This window comes from Ascidiella aspersa, chromosome 3, assembly GCF_963924565.1.
Source record: "Ascidiella aspersa chromosome 3, kaAscAspe10.2, whole genome shotgun sequence".
Classification (NCBI taxonomy): Eukaryota; Metazoa; Chordata; class Ascidiacea; order Phlebobranchia; family Ascidiidae; genus Ascidiella; species Ascidiella aspersa.
The window spans coordinates 31,238,083-31,258,670 of record NC_139449.1 but is presented as its reverse complement, the minus strand read 5'-3'; the positions used below and the strand labels follow the sequence as shown (position 1 = coordinate 31,258,670).

Below are 20,588 nucleotides of genomic sequence, written 5' to 3'. Positions count from 1 at the left end.
GTGTCTCCCAATCATCCCATACCCTTTCCCTACAGTTTAGGACTTAATGTTGTCCATTTAAGTCTTTTTCCGATTAATTTTGGACTTATTTCGACATGTTTAGGATCTTATGTAGACCATTTTAGATCTTATTCTGTCGTGGTTATTACTACGAAGTTGGCGTTATTATGTCGGTGGTCTTAATACTATGGTATTATAGATTATATCTGATTTAGATGCTGTTGCTTTGAAGATCTTATTGTGTTTTCTAATTAAAAGTGCTGTGGAATCAACGAGCTAAGCCTACCTTAAAGACTATCACAGTGGTTCTCAACCGGGGTGCCGCGGAGTGGACTGTATATCTACCCTATTTTGGTTACGCAAATGGGTAGAATGCAAACTGAAATGTTGACGCCGGGCTGAGGACTCGAAAAATTCGGAATTTTTTTTACAAGTCGGATTCAAGGTTATTTTTTTGGCCGTATGTATACTAGTGGTTTTCAAACTTTAACAGCTTGAAGTATTTTTTTAAATACTTCATTGCGCAATAATCTAGTACTGTTATAGGTCAACCTTATTACATGGAAAGGCAATAGGTAAATTCTATAATATTTTAAGTTAACTATAAAAGTGAACGCCGGTGGTTACAAGTTTCTAAAGTTTGCCTACGACCTATACCTATATTCTGATAAGTTATTTTATAAAATGAAAACAAACTATGCGGCACCTTTCAGAATATAATAAGGCACTCTGTGTTTGAGGCACACAGATTAATATCTACCGATAGAGACCCACAGTAATGCTATTTACCTTGATTTGAATGGCGTTTTGCAAAATTTCCATTATCGATATCACATTTAAATTTTTCAGTTCGCTCGTTTTGCAAACACTACCACTTAAGAGTGCAAACGCGCGGCAGTTAAGGCCGAAAAAAATTCCCAATAAACGATCAACAGATAACGCTGTAGGCGGGATGCATTAGGCGGTTCCGTGCGTGCAAAAAAACTCGATAAAGCAAATTTCTAAGCGCCCAGGGCCAAAGCAAAAGTGCATCTGCAACCGCATGCCAAAGTATTTCAACACTTTGGCAGAATGCGGTTACGGAGATGGCGTTTCAGATTGAGCCGAGTCATACTCATAACAACTGAGAAACAAGCCAATATTTTGTCACAAGCCCTTTCATCGCTAAGAAGAGCGACAAGCATCTGCTGTCACAGATTCTCGGTTCAAATATGTTGTAAATAATTTTAAATGCATTTGAATACTTTTTGATTCTTTGGTTTAGGGCCAGGCGAATAGCTTGTAAAATTTTAAAAAAATCTGTAGTCCAGTCAATTTTTCAACGTTTTCTGTTATTCATTTGTGGATGGAAAATGACAAATCTTCCAAACAACACTGTATTCCTGTTTATGTTTTTCGCTTCGGGCTCGTTACGTAATTGATAGAAAAACGTTATAAAAGTCTTGGCGACACCCCTTTCCACCCACCAGGTCAATTTATTGGCAGGGACTCTTATTTTAGCCAACTTAATTTATTTTAACTCCTTGACTTAAATTGTCATCCACTTAACCTAATTTAAATTCGCGCATTTTATCATAAAAATTCCCCTGCAGTGTTACACGACGAACTGGATGTTGTTGCTACTTCTGGTCCACACAAACACAGGTAGCTTTTTAAAATATCTCCGTTTTTTTATTTGTTGAAAAAAAAATGTGTGCGTTAAAAGTAAAACAATGTGTGACGTCACAGTCCGGCGATCGTGGTGCCCATACTGATGACGTCATCGCCTCCTTTTTGACGCGGCTTGGTCTTGGCTTTTGCTGTAGAGAAAAATACCGTGATTTAAAATAGGCTAGAACGCCAGGGTTTGTTAATCTTTTTAGCGCCCGTAGCCTTTGAGCTTTCATGAAACATTCTCGTACCCCTGTCTACAATGGTCGACGGAAGTAAATAAAATGCATTAAAGCAGTCTTGTAAATTCAACAATATTTACAACACACAAGCAATAAGACAAATTACTAATGGCTTTTTTGTTGTTGCTTTTAGTAAAATACGCATTTTTCACAAATAAGCCTAAATAGCGCATAATTTCACACTGCATGCCGTACCTTCTGTACCCCTGCTTAAGAACCCTTGGGCTAGAGCTTAAGCGCTTAAGCATGAAAATACGCTTTTGTTAAATTATATAAACATACAGACTAATAATATGAACCTTTTTAGAAATGTATAATAATGTAGACAAAACAATTCTCATTTTTTTCAAACATAATCATGTAGATTAAACCATCCATTTTATTAATGTATAAACACTTCCACGGCGACACACATATAGTTGCTTAAGGGTGTAGACCTAAATAACTTTAGCAGGGAGTCCAGAGTGTAACTTTGTTTACAGGCGAAGCATGTTTGCAAAATGCAGCGGAATAGCTTAAGAACAATCAACCAAATTTGAGCGCATTGATTTTTGCACCCGGCACTAACCTTCCTTGGGCTTGTTGGTCCTCGTGCGACTCCCAGCGGTGCGCTTTTTTCCCTTCTTGGTCCCGGAAATCAGCGGGTGCTCTTCGCCGCCAGAGGTGCCATCGAGCTTGATGTTTTGGATCTACAAAAATATGTTGCCGTTAGTGGGCGCATAAAAGCATTGTGTTTGTATATTAGGGTTGTTCAAAAAAACACTTTTTTGTCAAATTTCAGTGGGGACCCCGTGAAATTGTTAGGTTGCGTCTAAAAACCCCACAAACCAAATCTGAGCACGTTTGGTTCAGTATTGACCGTGCTACGTTAATTTGAAAATTCAGATTTGGGCTAAAATTTTTGAAAAAAAATAAATTGTCCTCCCCATAAAAAAAAATTTTTCTTCTTTTTTTACATTGCTTTGTAATTGAATAGCTATAAATAAATCTGTTTTGCAGTAAAAAAGTGGGTAGTCATGGTACAAATGTCACATTTCAACAACATTTGTTAGGCTGTTATGTATGAAAAATGGCTTAAAATTTTAAAATAAAGTAGATGTAGTACACATGACATCAAATTAATAAAATAGTGCATTTAGTCTTCACACAATTATATAAATTACTTATCTAAAGTTCAAAAAAATGTGCTAAAAAAAACATTTTTCGTACAAAACAGCCTAACAAATGTTGTTGAAATGTGACATTTGTACCATGACTACTCACTTTTTTACTGCAAAACAGATTTATTTATAGCTATTCAATTACAAAGCAATGTAAAATAAGGAAAAAAAAAATTTTTCAGGGGGAGGTTTATTTTCTGAATTTTCAAATTGACGTAGCACGGTCAATACTGAACCAAACGTGCTCAGATTTGGTTTGTGGGATTTTTAGACGCAACCTAACAATTTCACGGGGTCCCCACTGAAATTTGACAAAAAAGTGTTTTTTCGAACAACCCTATTGTATATGTCCATTGTCCAGGTATCCAGTTTAGATAAGTAGCCTAGGTTAACTTAGAGCTTTTCCTTAACAACTTTAAAATTTGTCTAAAATTGAGAACATAAACCAGCAAATCTGACCATTTTTAAAGAGCAGCTCGTTTAGGAAAAATAAGATTGGAAACTCTTACTATAGCTAGACTTGCATGGAGTTTTTTTGGAAATTAAGCCTGTTCTGTTGATGCAAACTGATGCGAGTAAAAATCACTTATGGAACTTAATTAATCATTGCGTTTACCATAAAACAAAAAAATCAAAATAAGAAAACGGCGACACGATAAAATTACCTTTTGTTTTTTCGTGGATGGCTCCGGCGAAACCTGTTAAGTGGAAAGAGCGTTGGTTAGTGTGAAAAATACATGTTTAAAACAAAGGAAGCGTTGTAAGCCTCCCTTAACTTCCGGCGGTATTCTACGGCGGGAATTCTCAATTGAATTTTGACTGAAGCAAAAATGTACATTCTACGAGCAACACGTAAAATGACAAAACCATAATTGTTCTTATTGCTACTTGTGACCGTCACCGAATGTGGGTTCTCAAAAAAAAAAACATAAACCCTAGATCTCCTCGGCATCAAGTAACACTCGCTTCCTATTGGGCTGCAGGTCGTTACCTGATTGGTTGGATCGGTGGGCGGGAGTAGGACGTTTTCTTCGGGTTCATCGATTTCCGGTGAAATGGGAAGGAATCCAAGGGCATCGGGGTCTTGGTCTTCTTCGTCACTAAAAAAACAAGAAGTTCTTTAAGAAATAAATCGCGCCCGTGTGAAATAAAAAAAGGATGCCACATAGCTTGTTCTTGTGTTTGTAGATTGTCTGGTACTGGGGTGGGTAAGCACAAATAAAGGTAACTTAATTTATTGGTTTTATTATCAAAGTACATGTATTTAAAAACAGTTCCTCTGGTAATTCTAAGTGTTACCCAACGTGTCAAAGACAATTACCAGAGGAGCTGTTTTTGATACTATCATTATTATAATTATTATTATGCCAGGTAGCAACAGTTTATATAAGGTACATATAAATTAATAATACGAAGGATTCTTCAATTTATATTTTTGGCCGGTAATTTTGCTTAAGCGTTAAAAGTCTTAACTGGTTCAGCTGTCATTTTAAACCTAACCACTTACGAGGAAGAAATCCTTGCGTTGATAATTATCGTATGACTATCATAAGTATGACTGGGGATCCCATTTGAATTAGATACAAGATCAGTTTCAATATATTCGTAGCATTGGACAATCACTGACACTACGACCTACTAGCGGGTCCGTGATTGATCGGATAATATTAACATCCTTGGCTTTAAAACCAGGTATTGGTAATGAAAATATTTTTTTAAGTATAGAGTCATTAGGACACATGTCGGGCAATTGGCTCAGTCGAGAATGGGAAAAACGATCCAGTTTTAACAAAAGGTGCTGATAAAATCACTCCTATGTGTTTATGGTTTGTTTATGCAACAAAAGCTAAACTTTCAACATGAACAAATGAACATGTATCCCTAGGCATTTGAAAAAAGAACATTTTTGACAAACGGTTTATGTGAAATTTTGCATGTTTGCAATTTAACCAACATGCTAATACATAACATTTTTTAACTAAATGAAAATAAGAATCAGGTATTCATTGTTTACTTTATAAAAGTATATATTGATCCAAATATATTTACTGCGGTAAGGTTAATATCCACAGCTTTTTACGCGTATGGTATTATAAAGAAAAAAACATGACTTTAAAGCTGATTTTTAGGATAACAAAACGCGTTGGTAAAATGTTTAAATTTTACAAACGACACAAAAGCAAGGCACCACTGGGATTCGAACCCAGGATCTCCTGTTTACTAGACAGGCGCTGTAACCGCTTAGCCATGGCGCCGCGCGATCACTGAAGCGCAAACGTAGACTTTGCTTCGGCACTACTTGACAAAAGGTAGTTGTTATAACACTTGGGCGTACCTGTGCGACCCGTAGCACACAAAGCATACGAACGACCAAGCTGCCATGTCAGGCCCTGGACAATTGTAGGCGCGACAGGGACACGTTTAAAACTCTAGGTTGCAAGGTGTAGAATGCCACGTTTAATGCAATTATACCAAAAACAATTTAAGAGTAAATCGCAGTGCATTGAGAACTAAATATATAACCTTTTCACGGGCATAGCGTTACCGTGATGCCGCTTACCGTGTATCACGATTATATAAAAGTATTCAAGTCGGCGTATTTTTAATGAAAGGCAAGATATTTAAGAATGGATGAATGGACAAAATGACGTTAAATATCGGGCGAAATTTTCGGAACTATACAGACTCGATGGCGTAATAACAACAAAACAGGGATACTCAAAAACCCGCACCTTTGAAATTCAAAGACGCTTTTCTTCACTTTATGGTTACGCCCAACGGGCATTTAGATAACGTCTACAAGAAGTAAAGTGACTACTCCGTAAATTGATGCGAGCAATTCCTAAACGCTCAATAGTAGAACAGGTGGAGATTTTTTCAAATTTGAAGTCTTACTTCATCTATTATTAAGTGAGTCTAAGAACGCCATTAAGGCCACGCCTTGACAAAACCACATGAGTTATAGCCATGTTAATTACCGAACATTATTCGGTAAGAACAGCACTTCGTAATACTAATTAGGCGTTCATTTCCACCGTCACAGTAAATCATTCAAGAAACCCGACGAGGCAACACCAAACCATGCAAATACGCCACAGAAAAGTGACCACACCCACAAAAGCAGTTCTTCAAACAACTGAACAATTTCAGTGAACTGATAATTTGGCAAATAATTGCAAAACCCTAAATAATCTGGTCGATTAATATTTTTAACGGTTTTTTACCATTTACTTCATCCATTATAAACATTAACTAATTTAGACAAGCCGAGAAGGTGACGGGCAAAACCTTCAGCCAACTCAGTTATCAAAGTTATTGTTTTTAATGTTACGGCGTAAGTCTGCATCCCCATATGGTTTAAAACAGTTTGGTAATAGAAATCCTCCACGGTACTGACATTTTCTATAACACGTGCTTTGCAACAAAATGATTTGTTTTATTGTACATAACAAAGTAATAACTGTTAATGACGTTTAAGCTAACCGTATTTCTTTACATTTTACCTAGAAATTAAGATTAATATTATATATTAAATAACTGAATTGTAACACGCGGTGAAGTTTCAGTAAAGCCACAAGTATGGTGAGTGCACTCTAGTATTTCCTACCGCCAGTGTTCTACGTTTTGTGACCGTTTTAATTTTCTCGTTGATCGGTAATTTCTACCGCTGTTTCAAATCCTATAATTAACAAATCAAAAAGGCAGACACAAAGCCTTATCAAAAAAACGCGACCACACATCACAAAAAATAAGCGACACGCCCACAAATACCAAGCGACCACGCCGACAAAAAGCGACCACGCCGACAAAAATTAAGCAACACACCCACAAAATGTAACCACAGCCACATAAAATAAGCGACACACCCACAAAAAGCGACCACAGCCACGAAAAATGAGCGACACACCCACAAAAACACGACCACACCCACCAAAATCGTCCACGCCCACAAATAACAACCGACCACGCCCACCTGCTGCAAAAGGCCCTGATTGGATCGACGGAGCAGACGTCGACTTCTACTCGATCATCCTCTCTCCTCTTGCCGAGTCCCGAGTCATCTTTAGACTTGTCCTCATCCTCCTCGTCGAACTCCGACTCTCGCTCCTCGTACTCCACGTTCTCGTCCAACTCCGAGAAGTCGGGAGCGAAGGCGCTCCAGTTCTCCTGAGAGGAGGATAGAGAGACAATGTGATATATGGACGTCGGTTAGGGGAGGATAAGGAGGGGGTGAAATGAGGGGGTGGTAAGAAGGAATAAGGGAGAATGGCTCATTGGGTGAGAGATTTATAAAGTAGTTGGAATACTCAGTAGTAAGAAGGAAACAGGAGAGATTGGGATGATGGGGGTAGGAAAGAGGTGACGGGGAACGATTAATCGGCATAAGCGTGTCGGGAAGAATTAGTGAGATGAAGCTAGCTGCAATAACAAATTCAATCCAAATATTGGCTTTACCAGATAATCATGCAGATATTTTTGAAAGGCAAATTTCAAAACAAATTTTGCGGAAATAAGTAAGAAAAAATTACGCGTTTAAAATGAGGTCGAATTTAGATATAAAATGAAGAACAAAGAGAATGTAGAACTTATGATTGAAACAAGGTAACAGAACGAGAAATGTAGTAATAAAATACTGAGGCAAGTAGATGAGGAGTCCTCATTGAGGACACACAGACTATGGTAGACGGATATTTTTTTTTCAAAAAAAAAATATTTTGGTAAAATCAGATTTACAGCCAATTTAGTAGTTTGTGCAGCTCTAAAGGTAACGTGCATGGGGAGTCGAGTTTTCGGTAATTGGATGAACGAGTTTGTAACTAGTTTTACTAAAACTTATCAAACTTATTTAATCTGTTTTCCGATTAAAAGCCGCTATGCTAGAATCGTTTTCGGTGTTTTCAAGTGGGGCGTTTACGGTTACAGAATACACAAGAACCCCCGTATGTAAAACCGAGGTGACTACGAAAACCAAAAAGACAGAAGCATCGCCAACCAACAAGAACAAAACATTAGCAGCCTTGACTTACCACTTGGTTTTGCGCCCACACTGACACGACGCCGCTCGAAATCGAACAAAGGATGGGCCGGATCGGATGCCACTGCACAATAGAGACATACACGTAGACAGCTCATTATTACTTCACATTCGACGGCCCTTTAATCGATATCGCCACAAAAGCACAAAGCACACGGACCGTTCCGCTTTATTGCGCTTATGCGATTGACAGGGCGATCAATGGCGCCGCTGGCGGCCGGGACGGATACGCGATGTTTGGTTTTCGGGAGTGACGTAGACAAGACAGCTTTGAGTGAGGTTATATGAGGTCAAAGATGGTTTTACCATTTATGGCATGTGCGGGTATATTTTCTTTTACTTAACACGGTTGATTCGCGTGTAGCGCAGTTTCTGAACGTGTAAATGGTTACAGATTGTAACGTTATACTTGACCATTTTTAATAGTGAGTTGACTCAAGTGCACTTAGGTCACTATTTCTAATTGACTTGACTTAAGACTTTTCACCATAATTGACGTAAGACTTGTGGACAAACGACTGGACTTAGTAATAAGTCACTGGGTTAAAGAATTTGGGTCAAAATGAAGTGTTATTAGCAAGCAAAATAATAATAAGTTTAGATTTTCCTGTGATTTTTTTCAGTTATTGCTGATAATATCGGACAAGTTTACCAATAAATAAAAGTTCTATTTTTATTTAAATTCCGTAAAGTTGGTTTTCTCCAATAATGACTTAATTGGGACTTGACTTGGGTAACTGATGACTCGGATATGAGTTTGTTTTTTGCGAAAAGACTTGACTTGGACTTTTTATTTTTAAATGATTTGACTGCGACCTTAATCATTTCAAAATGACTCGTTTACAACACTGTAAATAACTAATGTGCATTTCGACTCGACGAAAGTATTTCAGGGGTATCGGGTTTATTTGGATATTCCATGTACGAAAAAGAGAGTTTTCTACGCCGTTACAAATGGTTTAGAAATGCTTTTGACTATGGTGTCTTTTGTTATAGGTTGTTGTTATCAAAAGTCACTGTTACCCATGCTGGTGGTCGTAAGGCAGTGTTTCTGAACACATGAATCGCGACCTAAAATTGGGTCGCCGTTTGATTTTGTTGGGACACCGACTGCGGTAGCTTTACATGTTTAGATTTATCAAGATTGGTTTTGAGCTAAATTTTTCCAACATTTTAGAGAATGGCCGAAGTGATACGAAGACGATAATTACATTTATTAAATTCGAAAATATTAAGCTAATTTCTTATATTTTGTTGGCTGACAAATAATTGGGTCGCACAAGTTTATCTGCTATTGTTACGCTGAGTAATTCGGTCGCCGTCTAAAAAAAGTTTAGAAATACTGGCGTAAGGTCATGCAGGTCGCGTTTCAAATTTTCGAGCAATCGACCGACGACACTGCAATGTGTCGGAGGGGTGACGGGCAATTAATTTCGCTTCACGAGAACAATGAAATCGCGACACCGGCCTCTCTCGCGTTAAAGCAAGGCGAGATTATTATGTCCTAATAATGGATAGATCGCGATTAGTCACGTGGTGGTCATTGGAATTTTGCGATACTTCTGTTTCGGTGAATGTCGACTCTGGACAGGAGCGCTATAGAAAATCATCGCGATTTTTTCGCAAATTTTCACAGAATGTTCTACTTTGATTGGCACTTTATTTCGCCACAATGATTCATTTGATTGGGTTTTTGATAACGAGCGTTTTAAAATGCGCTTATTAGAAACGGTTGAAACGGGTGTTTTTCATTAATTTTTGTTTTTTTAACGGACGCATACTTCGGCGAGGTCAAAATTAGTCGACCAGTACAGCCTTGGGTGGTTAATCAGGACTTTTATCATATAAAAAAACAAAAGTTTAAAGCATTTTGTTTATGTTTAAGTTCGGTGTACTACAACATGGAAGTCCGATTCAGGCGACCAGCATAGTTGCTCTTCTCAATTTAAAGTTAACCCAACCCATTTTAACGAATTCGTGCAATTTAACAAATTTTTAAACGGACGCGTACCACGACGTCGAGCAGCTGCTCGCCCCTGATGCCTTGAAGGATCTTGACCAGGTTGCCAACGCTCTTCTCCCAGATGTAGAGCTGGTGCTGCTTGGCCGAGCCGGCGCAGATGAACTCGCCGTCGCCAGAAAAGCAGCACTTCTTCCACGGAGTCCTGCGGGACGAGACGGCTTAATTATCGCTGCTGGTCCATGCAGGTATTAAGCAAGTCTGACGGCCAGCCCGCAAACCGGCCGGCTCCCTATTTGTTCTGGCCACGTTTTCGCTCATTTTTTAATATTTTGAGCGCGGTTTAGACACACTGTCTCACAATTACCTTGTTTTACGCTGTTGACACACTCAGAAAAGGCGTCGGTGTGGGTTTTGAGGAGAAATCAGGGGCATACAATTGGGCCGGCCCCACGCAAAACGGCCACGTAATCTGGCCGAGATTATCGATCGAAGACGCGCGAAAGTCGGGCGAAATGACGAGCTGTACATGCGAGCTGGGGACAGCAGAAGTAAATGACAGTTAATTGATCGTCAGTGCAGGCCGCAGCCCAAGCACAAAGGGGCAAAGGGACGTTGCGGTGGAGATACAACATCTATATTATTGTTGCGGAAACGCGGAAGCGAAAGTCACAACTGGACAAAGTTGGCCGTGAAAAAAGCACAACAACGCGACTGGACAGGGGAAGAAAGGGAAGGGTGACTTTTTTGCGACGGTTGTCTTATATACCGTTGTCGGACAAGTGTCCTGCACGAAAAAAAATAAATTGATGAAAAGGACGGCGATAGTGATCAAGGCAAACCAGAGCTGTCAAGAAGACTATTGGAGGCAAGAAGTCGGGAAAAGCCGAGGTCGAAGTTAAAGGGCTTGCAACAAGGTTCGACACTTTTAGGCCAAAACTAAAGCTGTTTAATCAGATTGGAAGATTTTAAGTCACACTTTACGATCTAAACCTTAGTTGGCGGTAGGTGAACAAATTTGACGTTTTGCAACCAGCTTTTACCATCTTGTACCAGATTTGACATTTGTAACTATCTGTTATGCTAAAAACCAGATACGACAATTTGCCACCAGTATTTACGTTTTGCAACCAGATTTATAGTTTTGCAACCATCTATTGAACAAAGCAACCTGATTCTACAATTTGTCACCAGTTGTTATACTTTGCAAACATATTTCACGTTTGTAACCAGATTGAAACAACTGCAACCAGAACCGACGATTTCCAGCCAGATTGGAAGAATTTTCGACCTGATATAGGACGCGTGTAACCAGGTTTCGGCAGATTTTGAGGTTCAACGCTATTAGGAAATAATTTTCTTCAGACTCGGACAAGAAAGATGTTCGGAGCTGCGATTGCCTCGAGAAAGATTTCAACCATCAACCAACAACAGATATCTGTGCCACGCTTATCGGCCAAACCTCAGCAACCCAGCTTGAACTATCTCAGGTAGGCGAGGAAGAAGATTCGTCGATAAAACAATTTGTTTTAGCTAGTAGAAGACTACTAACACAAGGCGGATAAGTTTTTGAAAACTTTTCAATTTGCTTATTAATTTTCCTAATTGTATTACCGTTTTTTTAATGTTACTTTATGTGCATTTCTACAGGGGGACATGACCACCATATTTACCTAACTCCACTAAATTTATTATAGATGCGGAGAAACTCCACGTATTGCTATGTGTACGAGTTTCGTATAATACATTTAGGCTGACAACAAACCTCTTCTTTTTGTATTGAGGGTTGGAATGCCCGATACTATCGGATCGGGGCCGATACCAAGTGGTTGCATAAGTAATCCGATACTGGGGATATCGGGCCGGTCCGATACCAAATTAATACAATAATTTCAGCCACAATTTGCGATCAAACGCAGCGAGTTCTACGTGGGGAAGGCCTGAGTTTTGTGTGGCCTGTCTTTGGCGCTTCGGGCATAGACAGAGTTTCGAAAAAAGTGTAAAATGAACTGAATTTTATTGTTTGAAATTTGAAACTAAGAACTTTTTTTGAAAAACGTTCAATGCTGGGAATGAGAAACGCTAAAAATGTAGACCTTGAAATTAGATAACCTAAAAGTTATCAGAGACCAGAAAAAAAGCTTGGAAGTACAGCTCGAAATGGTCAATAATTCAGTTTGTACGTCGTTAGTTAATACACAAGGGGTAAATTTAAATGTTTTTAGTCTGTGGAACCAGTAATCTTACAATAGGTTAATTAAAATTTTATGTTACCTTTTTTTAAAGCCGATAGCAGACATAGAGATATAACACAACAGGGGACTATTACTAGGCTTTCTCCAAAACGAACGTAAACTTATTGAAAAAATATCTATCCGGAGATAACTAAATATTGACTATAAAGCAAATTTGTAATGACGTCTTTTGGCAAGAAAATCGAATCGCGATCTTGTTGACCACAATATCGGCTATCGGTATCGGAAAAAATTGTCAAGTGTCGGACATTCCTATTTGAGGGAACAGTGTTATTAAATAAGGCATAACTTGTTTCGTATTTGGGGGCTTCGATTTTCGGGTAAAAAACGGTGGTTATACTTGAACACACATACTTGAACACACTTTTTATTAGGCATAATTGTTTAGAGGTAATTTATTGATTAATTAAGTAAACATTATGTATAGACGTGAATTTTTTTCATGCTTTTTTATTTATACTTTCGTCAAACTTGAATTCGCGTTTGTTTTACCAGTGGATAGCAACTGTGGTACAAGTATCACTTGTGGTACGCGAGGGCTTAGCGGTTTGCACACTATAGCGGCTTCCGGGTTATATGCGGAGAAAATATGCAAAAATGTATAATGGCGTCGGTGACAAGTTATGGGATCTTTGAACGTCGAATCGGCCTACATTTCCGAATCATGCGCGCTGGACTGTAAATTTGTAAGCGAGTATACTTGTAATTTTGGGAGCAGCATAGGATTTCCAGAAACAAGTGGTTCGCAGCGACGTTAAAGTAGTACGCACCCAAAAAATACAGCTTGTTATAAAAAAAAATTTGTAGCATTATATAATGCGTTTTTTTTTATAATGAAGACGTAATTTGCAAAACTTCATAAATCAAGGATTGAAAAAAACCGATACTTCTGATGTTCTCGAAATTTGCCACGTACTCGCCAAATTTTAAACCTAAAAAGGGCAAATCTCCCTGGAAACGCCATTTCCATACGGTTGTATATTTCCCCGCATTGCGCTGACTGGAAAGCGATTGCCATCGCTGTGCCGAGAGAGGACATCAAGTTGTGTTCTCCGGCGTAAACAATGCGTTTCATTGTTTGCTAGACAAACAGCGCGCGAGGCTAAACGCGACGAGATGCCACGAGCAGATTAGGGCAAACAGCATCAGGCTGGCTGGCTGGCCGATTTGCCATTTTGCGACTTGAATCTGCGCCGAAGAGCGGTTCAAGTCAGTGGGACGAATCGGAAGTTTTGGATTCTGTAGCTTGACGTTGAGCGTTGTGTATGACGGCGCATTTTCCGTGACATGAAAGCAGCCACTGGCTCGTCGTCGGATTTTAAGCGTTTAACAGCAAGGTAAGTTGGCAGTTGTACGTAAAGTGCTGCCAGAATTTTACGCGCAACAGTCAGACATGGGATTACTAGATACTTCAAGTTGGTTAACTCGACGATCTATAGCAGCGGTTCCCAAACTGGGTTCCGCGGACCAACCTGGGTCCGTACAACAGTTTCAGAGGGTCCGCAAGGAGAATTAGTCTTCAACTTTTTAAACATTAGGTATTGGCGAATGTTTTTAAAGATTATTCTATGTTTAAACATTATTTGTCATCATTATTAGTCTTAATTTATGCGTTATTATTCGATATTATAGCGTGTTTGTTGATGTCTCTGGTAACATACTAAAACTTTTATTATGCTGTACTATATACCTGCTATCAGCTGTTTTTATCTAAATTCAATTTTAAATTCAATGTCAGATTTTCAGTGGGAACAATTGTTCCGCTTTTGAGGTTATTAAGCATGAAAAGCGCCAGTCTTGGTGTACGAAACTTTTGTAATTTTTATTTTTTGACGAAAAAATGCACTTTTGTCGAAAACCATTGTGATTCGATCTATGATATAATTCGGACTGAGATTTTCGTTTAATTCCTAGCTTTCGCGAAGTAATTATAGTTCTCAACTAAGTTGGGTGATCTGACAGGTTTTAAGTGTAATCTAATTTAACAAATTTAGTCCACCAGTAGTTTTGCAAAGTTTGCATCAAGCTAGTTTGCAAAGTTTGCATCAAGCGGCGGTTTAATTTCAGTGTCTGTTGTTCTCGCCTGTCAAATAACTTTTCAGGCGAAAAACGATTTTGTTCTGTTTTAAAAGGGTCGGTTTGGCACACATTGATTCGGTGATTCCAGTAGAAATATAGACGATGTTACTGTACTAAATGGCCGCGATGAGCGCTAATTAGCAGTGGCTTATTGGCCAGAAAATCATTTCCAAATCGATAAGTGTTAGGCTTTGGGGACACACCAAAACCTTGTTTAGCATACTGACCCCTGTGTTTTCAACCTGTGGCCAATTACCAACAGTGGTACAAGATGGTACGCGATCATTTTGCGGGTTTCAAAGTGTATAGCAAGTGTAATATTCCAAATGTCTATATTGTCACTTTTTAATAACAAATTCACCTAAAAACAAGGTACCGTCGCGAGCTTGTTTTGATAATTCCGGGTAAATTTAAGCGAAATGGCTTTATCTGAATTCGGTTCAAACGTAACAGAAAAACGTCACGCGGTCGGAGAAAGTTTTAAGTACCATTGGTCTATGGAAGATGCAATGTTTTGAAAGCTATAGGTGGTAAAATAAAATTGGGCCGCTGATTAATTTGGTTGGGTTGTTGACTGTAGTAGTTTACATAGTAATATAAGTAAGATTTCTTTAAAACTTAAGAAAACTTGTTTTACATTTTGCTCAAGTTAATCTTACAAAAAGTTCAGTGAAAAGGATTGACTTGGCAAAGCCTAGCTGCTATACCTAACGCTTAATATATGGCTCTGCGTGATAAGAATGAGAGAAACCCTGGTCTACGGCGTGGAAGACCTTCTTCGTTAGCGCACAAACAATTTTTCCGATTTTTGCATTTGCAGAGATGATTAAATGTAAATTACATGGGCCGAAAACTTTTTGGGGGGACAAATCTAGATTGGTTTTGCTCTTTTCCTTTTCGTGTTTCGCTTACTTTAACTTAGAAAAAGTTTAGTGAAAAGGATTGACTTGGCAAAGCTTAGCTGCTATACCAAACGCTTAACATTTGGCTTAGCGCAAAAGAATAGTGAAAAGCACTGATCTACGTCGGAGAAAACCTTCTACTATCTAATCTATAGCGCCACAAACATTTCAACCTCCACTATTCCCAATTCGCAGAGACAAAGGTTCAAGCAACTACGAGCTGAAGCCCGAAGGCAAAATACGCTTCAGGTCTGCTGCAGGAGCGGTCCTTATCTTCAGCATCGTGCTAACGGCGATCGGCCTTCTCGTAACACTGCAGCTCTCGCAACGTGCGGGCGCCGTTGTGGTTGGCACAGGACTCTTCATAGCCATCGTATGCACCACTGTACTGCTGCAGGGCAGGTGAGCACTTACAGAACACGGACCGGGGGACATGGAATGCGATCTTGAAGCGGTTTTTAGGAGATTTGTTTTGGGAATCGAGGGATTGATACTATTACGGGCTCTTATTTATTTTTTATTTTAGAAAACCTTAAAAGCAAGTGCAACACATTTTGTAAGTCTTGACACGCTTTTGAATCATGCGCTTTTAAAAGAAAAAGAAAATCCAAGTAAAAGTGGATAATTTTGCGTCATCTTAAAATGCCGAGTTAAGGTTATCTATTTTTCCCGGAAAAAACATTGATATAAGCCCATTCTAATCGCAAAAATGCAAGTCAAATTAAAGTAAAGTTTGTAGCGTTGACTCGTAAAAAAGTCAGGTATAAAGACATTTTCATCAAAAAAGATGCCAGACAATTTAACCACAAGGCGTTTTATTGTCGCTTTTAAAAGCAAATGTAGTTTAATATAGCAATGAAGTCTTGTTTATTTCACTACATTCAAAAAGTTATTTATTAATAAGGTTTAAACGAAACTTCATAAAACCAAGGTTAATTATTCACATACGTTGAGGTTATTCGTCGCACCTATGGAGGAGTAACTTTTAATCACAGAAAAACGTGTATTTCTATCAAATGAACACTTATCTGTTAATAATTATGAACTATATTTGTTTCTTTTGTTTCAGAGACAAGCAGCGCAAAGTTGTAAAACTGACTGACATATACGTGGACTTTATTGACGCAAAGAATCCCACTTCGGACATTCAAAGTAAGGATTCCATTTTAATTCAGTCTAAATGCGTTTTGCTAACTTGCTCTTAAATTGTCTGTTAACAGTATAACTTTATTGGGTTTTAAAGCGACGGCAATTGAACATACTTGTTGACCAAATCCTGGAGCTTCTGAATTGGTTCCGGTTCACCGCTTTTGCCGCACATGACAACTTCTTTTCCATCGTAAACTCGAATGATTCTGTCGGCAGTGTTTATCAGCAAGCAGCTGCGGAATAAGGAAAGTTACAACATATTAACGCGACACTGTCATTCATGAATTGCGTGTTCCTTTGTTAAACAATCGATCATAGCATAAAAAATACCATACAGCTTTATATAAAACACATGATGGTATCAAACTTTATTTCTAGAATCCAGGGTGCTATGGCTTGGGCTTAAAACTGCAGAATTTTTTTTTAATTCAAAGATAAAAAAATGCACAACCCAGGCGATGTTATGTCCTACAAGACTCATAACAATTTTAAGCTTTATTTTCGAACCATTATTTGGTGAACTTTCGCTTCTTGCGTTTGTATCATTTTGTATTACAAATGTATTTAAGTTCCTTTGTTTGTACCTTCCTTTGCGAGCAAATTCAATTTGTTTTATTGCGTTGTTCACTGTTCCTGTGGTGACGCGAAATGAGGCGATGATCTTTAGCGTCTTGACTTTTATTACTGCAATCCTTCCTTTTGAGTTTCCCGTGTAAATATGAGTTCCGCGACGGTCGAAAGATGCGACGATATTGCTGTCACTCTGAATAAAACAAAAAATGTATATAAGATGAAGAAAACAATGCTATGTGGTGATAAGTAAAATTCCAGCCAAATATATTTTGCAAAGATGGTAATACTATTTTAGAACTTTGTGGATACCCCTAAAATATAGGCATTATACTAGAGACTTGGTACACCAGACAAGGTGGATTTTCTACTAGTAGATCGTGAATGACATCATACATAGCCTGTCTACATTTTAATTTGTTATGGATGGCTATTTTAACCACAATAATAATGTCATTTGAAAATCAGAGGAACACACAATAAGACCTAAAAGGCAACATATAAACGCAGAAAAATTTAAAGACCAACAACATAATAAAGCCAACTACGCAGCACAATCCAGTAAGACATAAATCTGCCGAAATAGGTCCTAAATTATTGAGAGTAAGGCCTAAATAACGCCTGGAACTACAGACAGAGGGTAGGGGGAAATCAAAGGCCAGCGTTCTGCCATCGGCAAAGTTGGTGTTGAAGTTTTGACACTGTAAGGGGCTAAGGGCCCCACTGTTTTAGCACTTTATTTGCTTGGTTAGGGTTATTTGTGGGTAATGGGTAGGGTTAAGAAATGGGTTAGGGCTTAGGTTAGGGCCAGTATAGGGTTAGGGACAGTATAGGAATAAAATAAGACGTGTCTGACATACCAAAGAGCAACAAGTTTTAAAATGGCAAATTCTAAAGCACTTTGTTTACTTCATCGACAGTAGGCAGCGTCAGGTGTTCGGCATCAATCTTCAGTAAAACTGGTGCTGGGCGAAGGGGGCACACCAGAACAGTGTCGCTGTGCCGTGGGTCAAATTGCACCTTCATAATAGGGGTCGGAAACCTGTAAGTGTGTTGACATTCGCCAGAAAGCACATCCCAAATGCACACTAGGTTGTCCGTGGAGGCCGAAACAAGTTGCCGCCCGCTGCGAGACCAGCTAAAGAACAAATTATAACTTTTGAGTAATGAAGTTGTAAAGCAGTGCTTTACAACAAGGTGTATCGTATACCCCAGGGTGTACCAGAATTGTTAAAGGGTGTACCACATTGATGGAAGAAACATAATAAACAATAAAATCCTATGATCAGGCATCACAAAAAATAAACCTGTAGGTTTACGACCAGATTGACTGGAGTGTACAATGCACGACACTATGTATATAAGTGTAGTAGCTTGTGAGATACTATATCCTATTTGTGACATCATAACCAAATATTTCTCTTGATAAACCTTATTGTGAGGTACTAACTAGTTCTTCATAACGGTAAAAATAGCACTTTTTGCAGTACAACAGGGTGAATGCTACTATAAGTTTAGTGTGCTGCGTGGACAGGTGTGTACAATGTCTTCAGTAGCCGTGAAAGTGTGTACGGTTCCAAAAAAAGTTAAAAAGCACTATACTAAAGAACATAATATATAATGTTTTCTATTTTAACTTACAGGCAAAGAAGGTATCAAAGTCTAATATAAAAGTGGGCATGATAAAAAAATGAATTAGAAGGTTATCTATAAGTAAGATAAATTTAAAATCTAAGTGATTCTTAATCCAAATAAGACAAACTTCACTTTTTTCCAAGTAAACTTAGACTTTCTCTTATTTACAACACAATTTATAACACCTACAGGGGATGAAGACTGTCTCAAATAAAAAATAAACTTTTATTTTAAGAATTTAATATTCTGCTAAATGTAACTGGCGACAATATAGTATTGTTACATATACAAAACTATTGCAGTTAAATATTTCAATAATAGCTTGGCAGCCTGGCATAGTATTTTCAATTATATCCTACCTAAAACATCTAATTAGGATAAAAATACTTTTTTAGACCTCAATGAGCAAACAGGATGTGCATGTGCATTGTAAACTTTGGCGATGCCCCTTGTCAAAAAGTCCCAGACCACAATTCTTCCATCGTTGCAGCCGACAGCAAGCAAAGTTCCGTGCCGGTTGAAGGTACAGGTGACCGCCATCGAACCTGTGTCAAGCGTTCCATCTGCCTCTTCAGGGTAGTTTTGGCCAAATGATTCTAGAAAGAAAAATAGACTTTAGTAGATAAAAAATCAACTCAATAAAACTCGGTATAAAAACCCGAGTAAAACCAGGATCCGACATTTTACAATATAGATTTTGTCTATACTGGCATTTTCAGTTTCTTATTAAAATAAAAAAAATTCAACTATATTCAGAATTACTATATAGTTTAAATTTATTCGGATTAGTTATATAGCAGTAAAGGCCAGTTGCATTGTTAGATGTGGTCACATCCACTTATTTTAGTAAAAAAAGCAAATCTAACAAAATCTTGCGGAAAGCAAATCTAACACGCAAAACTGTAGTTGCGGCTCTGGCCATCAGAGGAAATTTATTTATTCCAATAAAAGTTTAATTAAAGTAAAAGTACTATAACCATGCAAATTTTAGCTGGAATTTTTTTAACGGTCGCACCATTTTCATCAACTTACACAATATCGAAAGTTTACAATCTGATATAACAGTGTCAACCAATGGTAACACAAATAGATTAGAATGACGTGTAAAAGTGAAAAACATAACAAAAAACTAAAAGTTTGACTGTGCTGTGTGAATTAAAATATCATGTAATATGGACTTATTTAGGCAGTAAACATCTATTGTGGGCTTTGTGGTTATTTGCTTTTAGAGGAAATTATTATTCTGGCCCATAGGAATTAAAGCTTTATAAAAACATAAAATCGTGAATGCTTGTAGTCAAACAGTCAGTTTAAAACACACAAAGATTGACAAAAAATATTGCAAGTTTATAAGTTTCACTATTAACAATGTATGTAAATGTCATAATAAAAAAACAAATCTTACCTAGCAACTCCAAATTCATAATGAAGTTTATTTATGTCGGCACAAAATAAATTGTACAAAGTTTTTAACAAACAATCGAACAGAAATACTATTGGGAATTTTCCCACCAAAACAATGCTTTAGTTGTTAGAACTCTATGTTTATTATTTTTGGAAAATTTTTCTGATTTTATGACATTTACCGAATACCACAATAGTATAAATTAAAGAATATGTTTATGTACGTTAAATAACTTCAGCAGATCACTGAAAACTAAAGTAAAAATTTTTAATTAGTTAAAACAAAAATTATTTACTTTGAGATTAATCGGAACATAACACAAACTCCAAAATTGAATTGTGGTATACAAAAAACAATTTTTTTTAAGAACTTGTTTTAGATATGCATGACCGAGCAGATTTAATGGTCACGCCCGACGGAGCAACTTGCACATAGTTGCCATTCTAGATTATTTTAATCGAGATTTAGATGTTTTGGTTTGAATCTAGATGTAGCATTATACAATCGAGATGTTAGATGTTTTTTTAGATTATTATAAAAAAATAT

The 20,588-nt window shown here is 37.8% G+C and overlaps 2 protein-coding genes and 1 non-coding gene across 5 annotated transcripts; 1 reads left to right on the top strand and 2 right to left on the bottom strand.

Moving 5' to 3' along the window:
- Nucleotides 1-1,665: 1,665 nt before the first annotated feature.
- On the bottom strand, nucleotides 1,666-20,165 carry LOC146161595 (retinoblastoma-binding protein 5-like). Of its 2 annotated transcripts, none has more exons than XM_083383631.1 (12): nucleotides 20,043-20,165; nucleotides 19,035-19,233; nucleotides 17,912-18,140; nucleotides 17,017-17,195; nucleotides 16,546-16,665; nucleotides 10,099-10,252; nucleotides 8,080-8,151; nucleotides 7,026-7,219; nucleotides 4,031-4,152; nucleotides 3,718-3,743; nucleotides 2,461-2,581; nucleotides 1,666-1,799 (listed from the first exon to the last, which is right to left on the bottom strand). In XM_083383631.1, the coding sequence occupies exons 1-12, from the start codon at nucleotides 20,059-20,061 to the stop codon at nucleotides 1,723-1,725; spliced, it is 1,512 nt and encodes a 503-aa protein (XP_083239757.1). In that variant the 5' UTR covers nucleotides 20,062-20,165; the 3' UTR covers nucleotides 1,666-1,722. The 2 variants fall into 2 exon arrangements, with proteins under 2 accessions (XP_083239757.1, XP_083239756.1); XM_083383630.1 differs by having other exon boundaries at nucleotides 3,718-3,750; nucleotides 4,044-4,152.
- On the bottom strand, nucleotides 5,235-5,307 carry Trnat-agu (transfer RNA threonine (anticodon AGU)). Its single transcript has one exon. It is a non-coding gene; the product is annotated as a tRNA-Thr (tRNA).
- Nucleotides 13,449-17,185, top strand: LOC146161596 (uncharacterized). Of its 2 annotated transcripts, none has more exons than XM_083383632.1 (4): nucleotides 13,449-13,639; nucleotides 15,479-15,685; nucleotides 16,353-16,435; nucleotides 16,527-17,185. In XM_083383632.1, exons 1-4 carry the CDS (start codon nucleotides 13,590-13,592, stop codon nucleotides 16,550-16,552), a joined length of 366 nt encoding a protein of 121 aa, XP_083239758.1. In that variant the 5' UTR covers nucleotides 13,449-13,589; the 3' UTR covers nucleotides 16,553-17,185. The 2 variants fall into 2 exon arrangements, with proteins under 2 accessions (XP_083239758.1, XP_083239759.1); XM_083383633.1 differs by having other exon boundaries at nucleotides 16,504-17,185.
- Nucleotides 20,166-20,588: the final 423 nt, after the last annotated feature.

Bases quoted from the DNA above. Each gene is read 5' to 3' on its own strand.
- LOC146161596 (XM_083383632.1), top strand. From the start codon at position 13,590: ATGAAAGCAGCCACTGGCTCGTCGTCGGATTTTAAGCGTTTAACAGCA. The intron at 13,640-15,478 runs GTAAGTTGGCAG...CCCAATTCGCAG, and splicing joins TTTAAGCGTTTAACAGCAAG to AGACAAAGGTTCAAGCAACT. The intron at 15,686-16,352 runs GTGAGCACTTAC...CTTTTGTTTCAG, and splicing joins ACTGTACTGCTGCAGGGCAG to AGACAAGCAGCGCAAAGTTG.
- LOC146161595 (XM_083383631.1), bottom strand. The intron at 16,666-17,016 runs GTACAAACAAAG...CTTATTCCGCAG, and splicing joins GAATTTGCTCGCAAAGGAAG to CTGCTTGCTGATAAACACTG. The intron at 8,152-10,098 runs GTACGCGTCCGT...TCTATTGTGCAG, and splicing joins AGCAGCTGCTCGACGTCGTG to TGGCATCCGATCCGGCCCAT.